Source organism: Pristis pectinata, chromosome 6, assembly GCF_009764475.1.
Source record: "Pristis pectinata isolate sPriPec2 chromosome 6, sPriPec2.1.pri, whole genome shotgun sequence".
In the NCBI taxonomy this organism is placed as follows: domain Eukaryota; kingdom Metazoa; phylum Chordata; class Chondrichthyes; order Rhinopristiformes; family Pristidae; genus Pristis; species Pristis pectinata.
This window is the reverse complement of record NC_067410.1, coordinates 64,847,662-64,868,145: the sequence shown is the minus strand read 5'-3', so window position 1 is coordinate 64,868,145 and position 20,484 is coordinate 64,847,662. Positions and strand designations below refer to the sequence as shown.

Genomic DNA, 20,484 nt, shown 5'->3' with positions numbered 1-20,484 from the left:
CAGATAATTTCATTGATCATCACCAAGGCAAATTATATGACAGAAAATCTGCTACTGATGCAAGATCTCCAACATAGTGACATAAACTGCAGGAGGGCTTTGGCAGGCAGTTGATAGCAGTTATAGTTTTATTGAACAATAAAACTATAACTATATAAATATTAAGAAGCTGAGTCACACTAGGCACTCATTTGTTTCATTCTCACCATTTTCCATCATCATAAAGTCATAGTCATACAACACAGAAACAGGCCCTTCAGCCCATTATGTACATGCTGACCATTGTACTTATCTATACTTGTCTCATTTACCCACATTTTGTCCATAGACTTCAGTGCTTTGGTCATTCAAGTGATTGTCTTAGATACTTGTGAGAGGATCTGCCTCCACCACTTTCTCAGGCAACAAGTTCCAGATTACAATCTCTCCCTATGTGAAAAAATCTCCCCTCGGACTTTGTATAAAGCTCCTTCTTCTCACTTTATACTGTGCCCTCTGTTTTAGACATTTGCACCAAAGGAAAAAAAATCTTATCATCTACCCTATCTATTCCCCTCATAATTTTGTATACCCCTATTAGGGTCCTTCCTCAACCTCATCTGCTCCAGGGAAAACAAACCCAACCCATCTACTCTCTCCTTATAGCTGAAATGCTCCAATTCCAGCAACATCCTGGTGAATCTCCTCTGCACCCTCTCCATTGCACTCACATCCTCCCTCTAGTGTGGCGACCAGAACTGCACACAGTGCTTCAGGTGGCCTAACCAATGTTTTATAAAGTTGTAACATGACATCCCTGCTCTTATATTCTATACAACATATGGTGAAGGTAAGGATCCCGTACATCTTCTTCGCCACCCTAACCACATGTGCTGCCACTTTCAGAGATCTTTAAATTTGTACCCCAACATCCCTGTATTCATCAACACTCCCCAGGGCCCAACCATCTACAATGTATGTGTAGGACTGCTCTTATTTCACCTTCCCAAATGCATCACTTTGCACTTGTCAGGAGTAAATTCCATTGCCATTGCTCCACGCAGCTTTCCAGTTAAGATAAGATTTCTTTATTAGTCACATGTACATTGAAACACACAGTGAAATGCATCTTTTGTGTAGACTGTTCTGGGGGCAGCCCGCAAGTGTCGCCAGGCTTCTAGCACCAACATAGCATGCCCACAATTTCCTAACCCATACGTCTTTGGAATGTGGGAGGAAACTGGAACACCTGGAGGAAATCCATGCCGACACGGGGAGAACGTACAAACTCCTTACAGACAGTAGCCGGAATTGAACCCAGGCCACTGGTGCTATAATAGCGTTACGGTAATCGCTACACTACCATGCCTACGTTGATCAGTTTCATGCTGAAGCCCGACAATCCACCTTGCTATCTACAATAGCACAAGTTTTGATGTCATCGACAAAATTACTCGTAGTACCTCCTACATTCACATACAAGTGGTTAATGTAAATCACAAACATCAATGACTGATCCTTGTGGTACACACCACTGGCCACAAACTCCAATCAGGAAACCAACCCTCCAACACCACTCTATGCCTCCTATTACCAAGCCAATTTTGGATCCAGTTTGCCAGCTTGCCTTGGTTCTCAGAGTCTCTAACCTTTTGGACCAGCCTACCATGTGGGACTTTGTCAAAGGTCCATGCAGACAACATCTATGACACTGCCCTTATCAATTTACAGTTGCCTCTTCAAAAAATTCAAATTAGTGAGACAGAATTTTCCATGAATAAAACTAACCAGTGACCAAAATTGGACTTTCCACATGACCATCACACAATAACAAACAAGCAGCAGAACATACTGAGATTACGGGATAAATAACAAATAAAAGAATGTCTTTTCTGATATATAGATATTATACACAAAATCTGCCAGCCTCATTTTGTCATGCTTAATATTTTTAAAAACTCAGTATACTTTTAATCTCTCAATGATTGACCCTTTTGTAGTTTATGTGCCTCAGTACAATATGCTGTGATCTCTACCTTACAGACCATCTTGTACCTTCCAGTGACTTGGGACAACTCATGGCATGGGAACTCAATTAGGACACAGCAGGGGGATGGAGGGAGAGAGGGGGAGAAAAGAGAAAAATGGGGAGACAGAGAGATGGGGGACACAGAGAGAGGAAAGAGAGAGAGAAAGAGGGGCGGAGGGTCTGACCACACACAGAGGAGAATGCTCCCTCATCACCACTGCAGCCTTTTGGCAGCTGTTCTGTGGCTGCCTTGGGGAGAGATCCTTTAAGGTTTGATGACTTTTTCTGTGATCACTGTGACAATAATGCAGCAGTTATGAGCTGCTCAATTAACTCCCACTGGGAAAACATGCTGGAAGCTTGCACTGCAAGCAGCAACCACTGTTCTTAAAGGTAAGCAACATGGTTAACATGGTTTCAAAAAATATGTCTATCCAACATATCAGCTCTTTTAAGGGGGCTAAACTGGTGCAATGGTACTTCAGTGCACCTAAATGTCTCATCCAGTGTCTATGCTTAAAAAATCTAGATTTTGTCTTAACAAATTGGGAAGGAGGCTAAAGAGAGGACATAGTAAAATGGTTTTGAAGTCTCTCAGTTTTTTACCTTCCAATTTAAAACTGACTTCTGAAACTTTGATAATTTAGCTTCATTCTCGCCCTCTCCTTTCTCAGCATTAATCGCATCAAGTACTTCCCTCATGGCAACCACAGCTTCTTCTACCTTGGCGTAATCCCTCAGTGAATGAAGAAAAGAGCTTATAAACATACTGTCTACAAGTACAGCAAAATTACCTCAAGATGGAAGGTGCAGATATTGTACCATCCCTTTTTTTATGTTCACAGGGTCTAATTTAGTGGGTCTGGAAACGCATGTAGACCAGACTGGGTAAAGATGGTTGGTTTTGTTCCCTTAAGGACGAGTGATAGGTTTGTACAACTATTTGATAGTTTCTCGGTCACCACTGCTGCTACTTTTTTTATGCTGCATTTTTATTTAAATATCTAAGTGGAGGTAGTCAAATTTTTGAAAGCTCGGGAAATTGAGGGTCTGACCTAACGCAGATCTCAACTCCACTTCTGGCCCAGAGAAAGAGTGGAGGACTGAGATAGATCAACTATGATAATATTGAATAGCGGGGCAGAGCTGAGGGGCCAAGAGGCCTATTCTTGTCATTTTCTTGTGTTTTTAAGGTTCTTGGTTTTAAATCCCCTGAAGCAACGGTGGGATTTGAACTAATCTCTCCAGATCAGTAGCCCAGCCCTCTTCAAAATAGTCTAGTAACTTAGCCATTGTGTTGCCATGGTTTTTTTTATTTCCCAATAAGACCTGTTAATATTGCTTTCTCCTTACTCAGGAAAGCAAATGAGAGATCAACTTTTCCTTTGCTTTTAGTGGACAATATAGGAGTAAATTCTCCCCCCACTTGGTTGTTGCCCATCGTAAATTCCGTCTGAGTTTTCTTCCATTGATGGTTTTATCAGTGAAGCTATAGGAAGAAAAATCAGGCTGGTTTCACAACAAGTTGTTCAATGGCTCTGCCAGACTATTTATTCTTTGTAATTTCCTCCACCATTTAAAAGCAAAAAGCAGATATAGTTTTCTTTCTCCTTGCTTTTCTCTGGAATTTTCACCAGTTAACTCACTGTGGCAAAACAGTAATTTTAAACAAATATTAATTTCAGCATAGTGCTGAACCATGGTATTGAAATTGATCTAAGGTGTTAGTATGGACATTTATGCCTAGAAACTAGCCTGAATAAGCATTATGCTTTTGTGCACCACGTACCACAAGTTCAATAAAATGCAAGGGAAATTCAGGAGTAATGCGTTTCACAGAGTTGTTGATTTTCCAGCCAGATCTCCAGGTGTAACACATGGGAAAGTGTGGACATGCTTGGTGACGTCCAATGAACATTGTCCTGCTTGCAGGTACGGCTCATGGAGAGCACGGGCCACTCTTACAAGTCAGGCTCTTACACTCTTACAGTGCTTGTGGTGTTTGATTCAACATGACCTGAAGTTTATCTATCTTAGAAGATGACAGCCGATGGAGACTGGTGCTGGGGTTCTGCCTCTTATGTATTTAGCCAGCTAACCTGGGGGATTACATCTTCCACCCCATTTGCCCACCAGTCGCAGCACTCAAACTCACAGCTCCTAATCCTCAGCTGACTCCCATTGCAGCTACTGATATGGTGGGCTGGCACAACCTCCAGTCTTCCAATCACATCCCTGACTGTGGATCAGTCAACCTACTCCTCGCTGCCTACCAACCTGCTATAATATCACTTGTCACTTCCCCACCAATCTTCAGGTGCAATGATAACCCCACTGCCTTCTAATACTGGCCAGGTGACCCCAGTTTTGTTCCCTTACCCAGTTCTGATTCCTGACATTCCCTACCATCACTGGGCTTCTCTTCACTTTGACTGCACTCAACCACCCATGCAATCTAGCCTCATTTCCCTTGTCTGGCCAATGATGGTGGAGAGCATATAGGAAAGGCCTGTTTGGTAGCACATACTTCCTGGGGCATTATGTCTTCTGAACTCTGTGGTAATATGCACACAAACTAAACCTTTACTTTCCACTATGCACCAACAGTTTAACACATTTAAACAGAACCACCCAGTATGCAGGTGTTGAAGCCTATCTATTTATTTTAGATGAGATAGCAGACCTACTGGAGTGTTCTTAACTATTACTCCTATAGTGCAAATACTCGGGCCCTACCAAACTTCAATGTTCAAAGAAGCACACAGGACAGCTGTACATATCCAGGTGTGGGATGGTAGGAGGCAAGTAACATTCACACCACACAAGTGCCAGGCAATGACGATATCCAACAAGAGAAAATCCACCTATCACCCCCTGACATTCAATGGCAATTACCATCACTGATCCCCCACTGCCAATATCCTGGGGGGGTTTACCATTGACCTGAAACTGAACTGGATAGACATATACACAATGTGGCTACAAGAGCAGATCGGAGGCAAGGAATGCTGCGGTGAGTAATTCACCTCCTAACTCCTCAAATCCCATCTACCATTTACAAGGCACAAGTCAGGGGTGTGATGAAATACACTCCACTTGCTTGGATGAGCGTTGCTTCAACAACACTCAAGGAGCTCAACATGATACAAAAGCATAGGAACACCATTACTTGCAAGTTGCCCTCTAAGCCACACACAATCCTGAGTTGGAAATATATTGCCGTTCCTTCATCGTTGCTGGGTCAAAATCCTCCCAAAACACATTGTGGGTCGACCCACACCTCAAAGACTGCAGTGTTTGAGAAGAAAGCTCATAACTACCTTTGGGCAATTCAATGCTGGCTCATCCTGTTAAACCCAAAACCCCTGAATGAAAAAGAAAAAAATGGTGAGCTCCATCTGCATCTGCCTGTCAATAGCGATTACAATTAGTGACAAAATATATCTATGTTAATTATCAAAACTTTGAGCTGCTTCTGTCTATACCACTTCCCCAGATATGAGGCACCAATGACATTCTTGGTCTAGATGCCTGCAGCAATTTTAAGCCTGCCTTGTATTAACTAGGTCAATTGCTTTATCTCACTGAAGCAAGGTTGAGATTTGAAGGTTGCTGTATGGCAAAATATTGTTTGGCAGATTTAGTTGCAATGATGAACAAAATCATTGATAAAACTATTTTGGATAACAGATTTGATCAGGAATATTCTTATTTCTGCATTCCACACATTTAGATATTGATAATTATTCAAATTCTGTCCATGGAATTACTGCTGTATGGATTTGTCCCAGCTGACGTCAATAAGCATCACATTTAACACTTACGGGTGGGAAGGTAGGGTGGCTTTAAACAGCTCCTTCAGAAATAAAGGATATTTACAGATCCTCTGCACTGGCATAATTAGAAACCCATCGAGTGGAGGTTGATCATCTGTTGATGCATTCGACAGACCTCAAAAAAGTAAACATATTTTTCCACCATTATGAGTTTAGTCCATTCCTCAAGAGCTTCTTTGTGGTCTTTGCAGTATTTGGCATACATCATGAAACCTTTCTTCTGCAAATAAAATGAGAGAAAAAAGTCAGTAGGTGAAACATAGATGAAACAGAGGTGAGCAGAGCTGCTCAAAGGCTATCGGTCAGTGAGCTATCATTACCTGGTTCACAGGAGCTTAAAACAACAGCTTGCATTTCTCGAGTGGTGGCTGAATGTGTTTCAGAGAGTCACAATGAAAAATGTGGACTCAAATCCAGGGCAGATCCCATTCAGAAACAATGACCCAGAGGCTTGGGTTTTAAGGGGAGTCTTTATCATGGAGAAGGTTTGTGAAAGGAAAGGCAAAGCTTGACTTCTCGGTGGTGGAGGCACTAAAAAATAAAGTGGGTGTGAACGAGGGATGGAATGCAGAAGAGGGGAGTCTGAGGAAAGATCAAATGGGAACAGAGGAGTGAAGTCAAAAATTTAAATCTTTTTAAATTAATTCTCAGAATGCGTTCTTCGTTGGAAGCATCAATATTTATAGCCCATCCTTAGTTGTTCTAGTGAGTAAACACCTCGCCTTTTAAGATTCCATTACATTGGAATTGGTTTATTATTGTCACATGCACAGTGCAAAACTTGCCTTCCGTACCATTCTTACAGATCAATTCATTACACAGTACATTGAGGTCATACAAGGTAAAACAATAACAGAATGCAATAAGCCTGGAATTGTATGCAGGCCAGGTTGGGTAAGGGTGGTAACTTTCCCTCCCTTTAGGACATGAATGACCTCAGTTGGGTCTTATAGAGGCATTGGGCCATACAACATGGACCCTTCAGCAGAACCCCCATCTATATCCATGCCTATCTATACTAATCCCATTAACCAACATTTGTGCCTTGATGATTCAAATGTTCATCCAGATACTCTTAAATTTTTGTTAGTCTATGGATCCTCCACACCTTCAGGTGGTGGGTTCCAGGTTCCAGTCACCCCCTGGATGAAAATATTCTTCCTCAGATCCCCAATTTAGAATAATCTAATAGCTTCATTGGCAATATTTTTCACATATGCCAGTTTTCATTCCTGATGTTATTTTAGAATTCAAATTTTTAAACCATCATGATAGAATTTAAACTCACATACCCCAGATTTATATTCTTGGGTTTTCCATTACCAGTCAATGAGCAGATTCAATTCATTCTTGTAAACAGAAAAAGATGGCAACATAAGTCTGAGAGAAAATGGTGGTGAATGGCACAAAATGCAGCAGAATTTGGATTGTAAGGTTACAGAGAGTAATGTGGAGAGTATTGGAATGGTTAATTCAACAGGTAACTAAGGCATGGATGAAGATTACAGAAGCAGATGGGCTGAACTGAAACAGAGTTGGGCAGTGAGAAGAAGAAGTGGCTCATGGTGTTTTTAGGTTTTACTTACAAACCTTTTTTGGCCTTAGCATAAGTACAGTGATATAACATAGAAACAAAAAGTCTTGACCGAAATGTTACACTACACCACATCACAAGGAGTCAAAATTAGCAAGTCAAGTATAAATATTACTGGTGCAGATTGCATTCAATGCATCCCAGGTTCAATAATTATTGTGTGAGATATTACAAAGTGAGAAAAGTCTTGTCAAGAACATAATGAGTTTTCATAGGATATTGCCTTCTTTATCATTACCTCACTAACTGTATCTATTTAGTTCTAGTGCATTAAAACCTCAAAAGAGGACATTGCATTGTTTGGCTATCCATTAGTATGGCCTAACTGAACCAGATGACCTACTTCTGCGTTGTAGATTTTGTACCCAGAAGTTTATAACCAGCCACCACAGGCTGAGTAATAAAGCACTTCCCTCTGTTAATGAGGCACACAAATGATGACAAGGCCAACATTCATTTCCTGCCAAGCAGCAAAAGACCAATGCTGAGCTGCCTAACGTCCCACATGATACACCCATTTAATAATCAATCATATCTTTTGTGCTATACACAGCTGGAATAACACTTGGCAGTGTAGTTGACAAAGCATGTATGATGTTTTCTTGTTCTAGAAAATCCTTACAGCTTACGCTTGAAGGCCACTAAATGTCAGAAAAGGAACAAACATCAGATTTGCTGTTTCAGACCAAAGTTTATATAGGAGTTGGATTGCAGGATGGTATAGGAGAAACCTAACAACTTTGCAGAGTGAGACCCATGCTGGAGGGAAAGGATGGGGAGTAGCATTAAGTCAATACAGTTGTTCCCAATTTTAATGTCTCAGAAATGGATCCTTTTTTTTATGTTTATTTCTTACGTCGTTCACAAGTAAGGTTAATGAGCCAATAACTCAGTTAAAACCATTATGAAATGGATATTGGAAAGTAAGAATTTTTAGAAACATAAAGCACTGTGAGAAACAAACAGTGTACTCATTTCCTTGTTTACTGCATGGTTTATGAATTTTATCCATTATTATAGTATATTTTTACATGAAAATATGGAGTAAAACAACATGGAGTGCTATGACCTGGAGAACGGACTGAGTATTTGGTGGATAGAATGTGTTGATGTCCAGAATCTAAGAATACAAAAATAAAATAAAAATATCATTTCCTGTGCCAGTTGTACATGCATGATATTCATATGGCAATGCCCCTTCAAAGGATTTTATCTCTGCTTAACAACACTACATCTTTATTGTGAAGTCCTCATTATTCATTAGAAACTTAGTAGAATAGTTAATCCAAAGCTCATAAATCTTGAGATGTCAACAAAGAAAATGCAGCAATTGAACTGAATTAGAAATATGCAAATCAGTCTCATGGCGCAGTTATAATTTCAACCTATGGTCTTGGCCTATGGTGTAGAGCTCCAGGAAGTTGTCAATTAATCCTTTTAAACAGAAATCTATGTAAAATAATAGTAAAATACAAATGTAGAAATAGACAACTGAGTACTTTATGACAGTTCTAGTGAGCTGAGAATTTACTGGGAATAAACCAGTGTATGGTGTCGATTCTGCTATATCATTGATTCTTTGCATTAGACGTATATGTAATTTGAGCATTTTAAGGATTTGGTGCAGCACATTAAAATTCCCCTTGATTATGTACAGTTGAAAAAACCCCAATGGAAATTTCCTTGGAATGAGTCTTCACTTAACATATAAGAAACCATATAAATATTAAGTGGAGGAGAAAATCTCCTTGGACCTACTCAATGCATTGCAATAAATATTTCACATTTAACACTTGAGCTGGAGAACAGAGCCATTCCCTCATCATCACTAGGTTAAAATCTTTGAATCTTTTATCTAACAGGAGTCAATTCACAACAGGACGCACACACCAATGTTTCAAGTTTTGTTATGGGTGGTGTTATATACTGATCCATATTCATGAATCAATGCCATTGGGCCCGATTGTGTTGGGCCTGACCAATGACTTGTGGCTGTTTCCTCCTGTGCTGGGCTGAAGTCTGCACTAATCTCCTGCAGGCACAAGAATCCACCTCAAGGTCTCACTGTTCCAGTTGCTTTTATGAGTTCCAGTTAACTCTGATGCATAAATGATTCTGTTGTTTTCTATTGTGCATTCAATGGTGGTGCAAAACCTCACATGCTTTACTTCAATCATTATAAATGGCTGCTCTCCAGCACCTACATCCTTTGTGCTTTGTTAGATAAATATTATAACAATTTCTCCAAGTCATGTAGTGTGTGCCCAATGATGATCCATTTGCTCTGCTTGACAAATCTTTCTCACTACTGGTGATGTATTCTTTCAACATTGCCTTAGATTGTCCATAAGTATGGTGCCATCTTCTCATTGAAATAATCCTCTATAGTTAAATCCTGATTCACTCAACATTTGGATTAATGAGATGTGGGGTGCTTTCTATGTGTGTTTTACCTGCAGCTTAGTATGGAAATGCAGGTTAATTAATACATTTTAATTCTAATTATCTAATAGAGCAGAACAAAATCAATTTGGAGTGATTAGTCTAACGTTCAATTTGGTTAATCCTAATACAAGTGCAATATAGAGTAAGAGAAGAGGAGCGAGAAATATTTGCCTCAAAGCAAGGCTGTGTAGTGTGCCACACTTTACTGCACAACATGAATTAATTTTAATAAAAATCAATTCATTTGGAAAATGGAAGACTTAATAGGGGTTGCACCATGCACTGTTTACGTTTCACACCCTCAGTGATTCTCACACACCAACGTGCAGAGAAGCCCATGCAAGTGCAACAACATCTGATGGGTGCACTGCCATTTCAGGGCTCATGCACGTGTGGCCTTTGGATCACACACACCGCTCATACTGAAGCATGCAAACACAACCCTTATGAAATCTGTTTCAGTTTAATTTGAAGAAGACCTGTATGGAGTCTGGATTTGAAAAGCCTCCGTTCGGGCCCTTTAAGTAAAACACAATAACTTTCCATCAGACCCACCACCCCCAACCACCACTGGCCCACAGCTTGTAACCTGCATCTGACCACTGCCCCCAACAACCAGCATAAGACCTCATTGCTCCACCTCACCTCCAGCAATCAGCTGCCTGAATCCCCTATTGACTATTAACCTCCTGTCAAATATGTCACCTTTGCGAAAGTACCTAATTGCCAACTGATTGCCTGATATCCTGCACCCCCCAACTTATTAACTACTTGCCTGATCTCTTCCCCATCTGTTGACCTCTGGCACCCTCATGACTTCCCGTGTTATTTATCCTTCTGCTGGCTACCCAGCACTTCCCCACAACTAATGACTGATGCCAACAACTCTATTGATCCACAGCCCATAGTTCCCTACCACCACCAACCCCAACCAATGTCCTGGGCCTCGATTCACCACACCTCATGCTTCTTTTGTGTAGTCTACATTGCTGTTTTTCAGTATGCAAATCTATTCATTAGCATGTGACCCTTGGCGTCGCAATATGTTCAGTGGCTATTCCCACACACTACTCATTTAATGCATGTTTATTGGTACAATTCAATTTCAGGCCTATTGAGCAGTATCATGGTACATGGGGATTGAGATCCTGCAGATGTAGGGCTCATAAACTGAGTAAAGAGTTTATGTAGCTCTTAGCTTCATGCCTCCCTGAATGGTCTGGTAATAATCCCTGGAATGAAAGGGTTAACGCATGAGGAGCATTTGATGGCTCTGGGTCTGTACTCGCTGGAGTTCAGAAGGGGGGGATCTCATTGAAACCTACTGAATACTGAAAGGCCTGGATAGAGTGGATGTGGAGAGGATGTTTCCAGTAGTGGGAGAATTTAGAACCAGAGGGCACAGCCTCAGAAGAGAAGGACGTCCCTTTAGAACAGAGATGAAGAGAAATTTCTTCATCCAGAGGGTGGCGAATCTGTGGAATTCATTGCCACAGACGGCTGTGGAGGCCAAGTCATTGGGCGTTGATAGGTTCTTGATTAGTACGGTTGTCAAAGGTTACGGGAAGAAGGCAGGAGAATGGGGTTGAGAGGGAAAAATAAATCAGCCATGATCGAATGGCAAAGCAGACTTGATGAGCTGAATGGCCTAATTCTGCTCCTATGTCTTATGGGCTTAATTAATGGTACATTTTTAATGGTCTTGAGAGAGATATGAGCATGATGCCCCAGATTATTTAGGCAGGTTATCACGCAGAAGAAAAGTTTAATGCTTCAGGTTGCAAAAAGAAAGAGCTGCTGGAGGAACTCAGCAGGTCAGGCAGCATCTATAGAGGGAAATAGATATTCAACATTTTGGGTCAAGACCCTTCATCTGCAGCGAAAGAGTAGAGGGAAGATGGCCAGGATAAGGAGGTGAGGGGGAGAGGTAGGGCAAGATCTGGCAAGTGATAGGTGGATTCAGATGAAGAGGGTTTGAATGGCAGATGGAGTCAGGTGAAGGATGGAAGGGTGGAGACAGCGACAGAGGCTGGGAGGTGATAGGTGGAGATAACTAAGTGCTGCAGTTGATGGAATCTGATGAGGAAAAAAGGTGAGGAGTGGAACCAAATAAGGGAAGTATGGTGGGCAGATGGGAACAGTGGGGGAGGGGAGAGGGGATTCAGTAGGAGTGTGTGGGTGACGGGCAGATGAAGTAGGTGGGGGAAGGGAAAGAAAATGGGTGACTGGGGGTAGAGTTGGGGGGGGGGGGGTTTGTTGGAAAGAAGGGAATGTGTGAGAGAGGATCTGGGTGGATCAGAAAGAGAAGGGGACAGATGGGGAGCAGGTTACCTGAATATGAAGAATTCAATGTTCATATTGTCTACCCAGGCAGAATGTTAGGTGATATTCTTGGAGTTTGCATTTGGCTTCACTCTGGCAGTGGAGGAGGCTGAGGACAGACAAGTCAGTGTGGGAATGGGAAGGGGAATTAAAATGGCTTGCAACCGGAAGTTCTAGATGGCCATTGCAGATGGAGCACAAGTGCTTCAGGTAGATGATCCATTGTAAGAATTGATACAGATGTAAGTGCAATGATAAGGAATGGAGTAGGGAAGGAAAGGAACACGGAAAGTTTGCAAGAGAACGGAAGCTGAGTGAGATTATATGACTATAGAAATGATGGTGCAAGATAAAAGGAGGTGATACTGAGACAAAATATAGTAACAAACCAAGAATGAAGAGGAGGTGCAAGTGGTAAAAGCATCACCAGTACTGGCAACTAAATGGTATGATCCGAAACGTTGAACTCAAAGTTGAGGCCTGAACTTTACAGACTTCTGTGATCTATTATCAACATTCTTGTCATCTAATCTCTCTCAGTTTCCACTTTATCGCAGATTAGTATTTTCATCTCCCCTCTCCCGCACCCCACTTCCTCTGTACTGGTTTACAACTTGGTACATACTTCAGTCCTGACAAAGGTTCATGAAACTGAAACTTTCACTCTCTGCAGAGTTCCTGCTGAGTATTTTCAGAATTCTCTTGTTTTTATTTCAAATGTCCAACATCAACATTAGCTTGCCATGCTCACACTGTTTCATACTTTATTGTTCTTACAATGAGTTGAAACCATTTTAAAACTCTTTTGAACATTTCAAGAGCCACCTTGGATTTACGGGTATTTCACACCTGTCAAAAGAAAATTGGTATAGCTCACCAGCACTCACTTGCTCAACGAAACAGGCACCAAATTCACTCGAGTGGGGTTCTCTTAACTTGTACTTCTTCTCCATACTGGATAGCAATCTCTTATGCATTTTGTAAATATCCCCGATGTTTGAAAAGAGGGTTACCAGTCGTGCATGAGGAAACAAGTCTTTTGCCTTCTGACACTGTCTGTAGTAACCCTGAAGTGAGGAGGGGGAAATGGATATCATAGTTTAATTTGAACTTCCTATTGAACCACAGGAGTATTTTCTTCAATTACCATAGCAGGTTTGTTAAAATTCAGCCCACTCTGTCATTGGCATGTAAGAAATTCATGCAGCAACTCTGCTTTGCTTTCTCTTATTTACTGAAATGATCAAAAAAATAATACAATTGAAATGCCCAGTATAGAATATCATTTAGCAGGGGACATAACCAGTTGTGCAAAATCAAAAATTGCCCCAGAAATTGCACTGCAAAAGTCTTTGTAGAACATTTATTAAACCCCCAGCCTGTAGCCCTGATTTTGGTAGTTGATGCATTTTCATTCCCTGAGAATCACTTTGCAAATTCAGCCAACTGGCTTAACAGGAAGATTCAACTTATATTTAAAATTACAGGGGCCTTGAACTTGAGAATCCACATTGGGGAAAGACATGGATATGGGCAGAGAGGAGTGACACACAGTGAAAGTGTCAATAGACAAATCAGGAGTAAGAATGGTCATAGTTGTCAAAGGGGAAAATAAGTCATGTTGCTGATTCACTATCATTTCTAGTTTTAACCAACTTCATCCCATTTTCTATGCTTAGTTCTGCTGAATATTCCAAGATGTATTTAACACCATGTTTTCAAAACAGCTAGAAACCCCATATTTACTTTGAGAACTATTAAAGAGAAAGTTATAGGAATCCATTGCTGTTTTCTTGAAAGGTGAGTACTTAGCTATTGAGCAGATTGGAAATTAAAGGCAGCAGGCTGTTGGAGGTATGACGGCATCAGATTGTACAACAGAGCATTCAGTGCAGCAATGATTACCAGGCATGAGTTCATGATGGATGTAGATAAGGAAGAAAAAGATGAGAGAAGGAAGGTTAGATACCTGGGGAAGTCAGGAAAACATTACCCGAGCTGTTCCATACTCACAAGGGAGGCTGAGACAGATGAATAACCTGGCTCACAATGATCAGTGAGGGGTGTCAAACATTGTATATGTTGTATGACTGCCCTTCAAGGCACTTTTGCACATAATGAGTCAACTGAGACAGTGCTATATACACCTCAAATGAACTGAATTCAGTTTTTTCTTTAAGTCTCCATGGTGTGCAGGTGTCACCAGCAGGGCCAGCATTTAATTTATGTCGTTAATTGCCCTTGAGAAGATGCCCTTCAAGAATTGCTTTAGTCTATTTTGTAAATGTACTCCCATATGTTAATGTCAAGTTACAAGCTCCGGTATTTTGACCCAGTGACAATGAAGGAACAAGTGAAGCTGATGTTTGACCTGAAGAGGAACTTGAAATTGGTGGCACCTCCTTGCCCCTACTACTCCTTTTCCTCTAGAAGGTGAAATTCATGGGTTTAAGAGGTGCAATGGAAGAAGCCTTGGTGAGTTGCATTTTGTAGACAGAATATATTGCTAGGTTTCAGTTTAAGATTCATTGTATCAATATCGACAAAACCCCATGGCACTGGCTGATAGGTATTCTATTGGAAAGAAGTAAAAAGCAAAGAGAGTGCTCTTGAATTATCGACTTGTGAGTCATCACATTGCAGGATAGCGCCTGAGATGTTGAAGTGAGCAACAATAACTTGCATTTATGTAATACTTTTCATGTAGAAAATTATTCCAAAGGGCTTCACAAGACACATTATATGAAAAAAGAAGATTAAACTAAGCCATAGATAGAGGTGTTCAGAGAAATGGCCTGAAGCTTCATAGGAGTTCAGGAAGAGGGAGGTGGATGGCTTAAGAGTAGAATTCAGAATGCGTATCTTGGCAGCTGCAGGTTTGGCCACCAGTGAAAAGGCCAAAACATTGGCAAGTATGTCAAGAGTAGTGATGAGTCTGAGAAAAACTGGTCTAAGTAACAGAGATGGATGAAGTGGTTTTAAATTTGAGCTGTTGGGGCTTGAATGGTGGTGTTGTCCTAAAAGGGTAGGATTTTGGTCCGAGAGCATAATATCAAGGAAGAGGCTTGGATGAGCTGAGGTCTACAGAGAATACAACATGGCAAGACTGTCAGAAGAAATTCTGATTAGCTGAGTGTTGAGGTGAAAAATGTTGAGGTGGAAGTTTCATTGGTAGTTGGGAAGAAGTAATGTTAAGGAGGTAGAAAAAAAGCAGACATTGTGTTGGAGAGAATCAGAGGTCAGTAGCTCTGTTTGAGGGTAATTTCAATTGCAAGATTGTGAACAATCTGGATCATCTTGAGACAGTCAAGTGCCAGTAATAAAGAGAATGGGGTATTCAAAGTTTCGCCTGAAAGAAATGGTGCCTCTTTAAAGAATGAATGTCAATCAATCAACCTGATTGTATGAAGGCAATCGGAGGTTGCACATGTAGAAAATGATCCAATCTGTGGCAATATTACCAAAGGGTAACAGGTAGTTTGTGGCCTCTGAAATCCCAGAATAGTGATGGTCATGTGGCAACTTTCTACACTGTGTCAAGGTAAGGAATGATGTGCTCTGATTAGATTTATTTTCCCTTTTGTTATATTAATATTATTAATAGTTTCACCAAAAAAATGTAAAAAAAGTTTAAATTTTAACATTTTAGTTTGATTAGCTTGCCCACTAAAATGAAGTTACCTCCTCTTTGCACCTTTCCTGACACTGAACCCACTCATACCAGCTCCAGTCCAGATTAACAATTTGCATTTAAGATACTTGGACCTGAATTTTTGTTCTATAAATAGGTCTATAACAATTAAAACATTTCTACTTTACTGAATCTGATTCAAAAAGCATTGGGTAATATCGCAAATTTGTAATGTTAGCAACAGGTAGTCCCACCAAAAGCCACAGATTCCTCAAAGCACCTTGACTGTGATGACATTGAACAAGGGACATAATTACTGATGAGAGAACTTGGTGAACATGTACATAAAACTTGAGGGCTTGAGTTATAAAGAGAGACTGGATAGGCTGGAACTGTTTTCCCTTGAGTGAAGGGGCCTGAGGAGTGCCCTTATAGAGGTTTATAAAATCATGAGTGGCATAGATAAGGTGGATGATCACAGTCTTTTTCCAAGGTTAGTGGAGTATAAAACTAGAAGGCACAGGTTTAAGGTGAGGGGGAAAGATTTAAAAGGGACCTGAGAGGCAAGTTTTTCACATAGAAGGTGGTGGGTATATGGAACAAGCTGCCAGAGGAAGTGATAGAAGTGGGTACAATGACAATGCTTAAAAGACAAGTGGACAGGTACATGAATAGGAAAGGTTTAGATGGCTATTGGCCAAATGCAAGCAAATGGGACTAGCTCAGGAAGACACCTTATTCGGCATGTACGAGTTGTATTGAAGGGCCTGTTTCCATGATTGTATGGCTCTGTGACTTTATAAAACCTTTGAAGTGGCAGAGCAGGATGAGAAAGTAAGTAAAAAAGCACCCTGAATCCTTGCCTTCATAAACAGAGGCCTTGAATGCAAAAATAAGGGAGTTTATAAAACACTAGTTCGGCTACAACTAGAGCATCACATCTAACTCTTGTCACTGTTCCTTATATGAAGTTTATGAAGGCATTAGTTAGGATGGAGAAAAGATTCACTAGAAAGGCTCCAAGGATGAAGAACTAAAAATGTCAAGCTTTGAGGTAGACCAAAGGGTTGGGAAATGATTAGAAACCAGCAAAGGATGATGAAAAAGAATCATAAAGAAGGAGAAGATGGAGTATAAGAGTAAACCAGTAAATAAAGTAAAAACAGACAGAAAGGGCTTTGTTCTTTATCTACCTACTGAAGCTCTTTCTGTCTGTTTTTACTTTGTTGATAAAGTTGATAAAGTTGACCCCCTAGATGATAAGACTGGGGAATTACTCATGGGTAATAAGAGTAATGGAGTTACACAGTACAGAACCAGGTCCTTCAGCCCAATCGCCCATGCTGACCAAGTTGTCTTTCTGGACTAGTCCCATTTGCCCGTGCTTGGCTATATCCTTCTAAACCTTTCTTACCCATATACCTGTCCAAGTGTGTTTTGAACATTGTAATTGTACCTATCTCTATCACTTCCTCTGGCAGCTTGTTGCACTTACCCACCACCAATGATTGGAAGTGATATATTAACTGGATAGGAGATTAGCAATCAGTAACTAGTGGGATGCCACAGAGATCAGTGCCAGGACCTCAACTATTAACATTCTATATTAATGACTTGGATGAAGCAAACAAGTGTACTGTAACCAAATTTGCTGAAGGTACTAAAGTAGGTGGGTTAGCAAGTTGTGAGGAGGACACACAGAGCATGCAAAAAGATATGGCTAGTATAAGAACATCAGCAAGAAATTGACAGTATGTTATGGGAAAATTTGGAAGGAAGAATGCAAAGTCTGATTACTAATGAGACCACATCCCATTTGGAATGGGACCACAAAATGTTGTGGTGCAAAGGGATTTGTGAGTCCTGGTGCATGAAACAAAGGGTTGACAAGAAGGTATAACATGTAAGTAGGAAGCCTAGTGGAATATTGGTCTTTATTGCAAGAGAAATGGACTATGAAAGTAGGAAAGTTTTGATGCAAATTTACAAGATGCTGGTAGGACCACACTTCATAAAGTCATACAGAATGGAAGCAGGCCCTTCAGCTCACCAAGTCCATGACAACCATTAAGCAACCATTTTACACTAATCGCATTATATTTTCCCCTGTTCCCATCAATTCCCTTGCACTCACTTATACACTAGGGACAATATACAATGGTCAGTTGAACCTAACAACTACCATATCTAGGATTTGGGAGGATGCCAGAGCACCCAGAGAAACCCACGTGGCCAGAGCAAGAACATGCAATTTCCACACAGACAGAACCGAAGGTCAGGATTGAGCCTGGGGTGTGTAGCAGGACTGTACCTAGAATGTAACTGTATGTGGAGTCCTGTGTACAGTTTTGATCTCCTTATGCAAGGAAGGATGTTGCTTGTAGGTGAAGCAGTGCTGAGAAAGGTGGGTTCCTGAGATGAAGTGGTTGACATATGAAGGAAGGTTGACTATATTGGGCCTATGTTTGTTAGGGTACAGATGGCTGAGAGGTGATATTATTGAAACAACTGTGATTCTAAGCAAGATTAATATGTGCATGCTGAGAGGAAGTTTTTCCTAGTGGGGGTATTTAGAACTAGGGTCATCATAGTTTCAGAATAAGTCCCTCATTTAAGACAGAGTGAGGAGGAGCTTGTTCTCTCAGGGATTTGTGACTTTTTGGAATTCTTGACCCAAGAGAGCTTCAGAGGGGGAGTTACTGAATATATTCAAGGTGGTAACTGTCAGATATTTGAACCAAAAAGAGAGTCAAGGAATGTGGTGGTAAGGCCAAGATTAAATCATCCATGATCTTGTTGATTGGTGGAGCAGCCAATTATTCTAACCCTTCCCCTGTTACTTGTGCTCTTATGCTATGGGGAAAGATGAGAAAAAAATGGAATTATTTTCCTTAGGGCAGGGAAAGTTGAGAAGACATCAGATGGAGGAGTTCTGAATAATAAGAGGGATAGACAGAAAGAGACTTTTCTCATTGGTGGAAGAATCAAGATCAGAGAACATGGATTTCAGAAGAATGGGAAAATGCACCAAGATATTGGGGGAGTGGAGAGGAGAGATTCCTTTTATGCAGCAGGATTAGCATCTGGAATTTAGGACGGTGCAGGCAGATTTGACTATGGTTTTAAAAAGGGAATCAGTACATGAAAGAAAAATAATTGCAGCACTACAGGGACAGAGCAGAGGAATGGGACTAGCAGCATTGCCCTTGTAGAGTACTGTCACAGTCTCAAGGGGCTAAATTTCTTTTTCAGAGGATGTAAACCTTTGGAATTCTTCAGTTCAAGATTGCAGATGCTGAAGACTAAAACCAATAGACCATGGGGCATAGTTTGGGAAAATACATAAGGTACAGGACCAGATATGATCACATTGGTTCCCAGAGCAGAAAATGCCCACTACTGATTCCATTTCCCATGTTCATACAGCTTTAAATTGAAAAGTATCGCAGAAGTGTACTTAATATCTTTTGACTGCCTACCTCATGAATATCCCGTAAACTTTTGACATAGTCCCTCTCCGTATTTATGACCTCAGTGATGATGTTTGCTCTTCTATTGTCTATGTCAGGTAAATTTGAATCTTTTTCTGGAAATGGTTTGCGTTCAGGTATAGATGTCTCCTGTGGATCATTTGCTTCCATTTCATCCTTAGTATCTAACTTCAAGAACATAAGCAGAAGCTTCTTTAAATACCTTGAGTAAACATAATTACACCATAAGACATAAGAGCAGAATTAGGCCATTCGGCCCATTGAGTCTGCTCTGCCATTCAATCATAGCTGCTGTTTTATTAACCCCTTTCTCCCGCCTTCTCCCTGTAACCCCTAACCCTCTTACCAATCAAGAACCTATCAATCTCTGCTTTAAGCACTCCCATTGACTTGACCTCCACAGCCCTCTGTGGCAACGAATTTCACAGATTCACCACCCTCTGGCTGAAGGCATTCCTCCTCATCTCAGTTTTAAAGGAACATCCCTTTATTCTGAGGCTGTACCCTCAGATCCTAGACTCTCCTGCGAATAGAAACTTCTTCTCCACGTCCACTCTATCCAGGCCTTTCAGTATCCGGTAGGGTTCAATGAGGTTCCCCCCCCCACCCCCACCATCCTTCTGAACTCCACTGAGTATGGGCCCAGAAATATCAAATGCTCTTCGTATGTTGAGCCTTTCATTCCTGGGAACATTGTGAACCTCCTCTGGACTCTCTCCAGGACCAGCACATCCTTCCTTAGATACAGGACCTAAAATTGCTCACAGTATTCCAAATGCAGTCTGACCAATGCCTTATAAAGCCTCAGCAGTACATCCTTGCTTTCTTATTTTAATCCTCTCGAAATGAATGCTAAGATTGCATTTGCCTTCTTTACTACTGACTCAACCTGCAAGTTAACCTTGAGGGAATACTGAATTAGGAATCCCAAGTCCCTTTGCACCTCTGATTTCTGAATTCTCTTCCCATTTAGAAATAGCCTACACCTTTATTCTTCCTACAAAAGTGCATGACCTCACATTTCCCTCCACTGCATTCCAGCCCCTCCGCTGCATTCCACCTGCCACTTCTTTGCCCACCTTCCCAACCTGTCCAAGTCCTCTGCAGACTCCTTGCCCCTGCGACACTACCTGCTCCTTCACCTATCTTGGTATCAT

General features: G+C 41.0%; 1 protein-coding gene across 1 annotated transcript in view; it reads right to left on the bottom strand.

The window, feature by feature from the left end:
- The window catches only part of LOC127571843 (rho guanine nucleotide exchange factor 9-like), a 40,119-nt gene that overhangs the window by 11,910 nt on the left and 7,725 nt on the right, over nt 1-20,484 (bottom strand). The window contains 5 exon segments of the mRNA XM_052018590.1: nt 2,615-2,744; nt 5,833-5,926; nt 5,929-6,064; nt 13,093-13,272; nt 19,316-19,495. Coding sequence (XP_051874550.1) covers nt 2,615-2,744; nt 5,833-5,926; nt 5,929-6,064; nt 13,093-13,272; nt 19,316-19,495 — 720 coding nt within the window.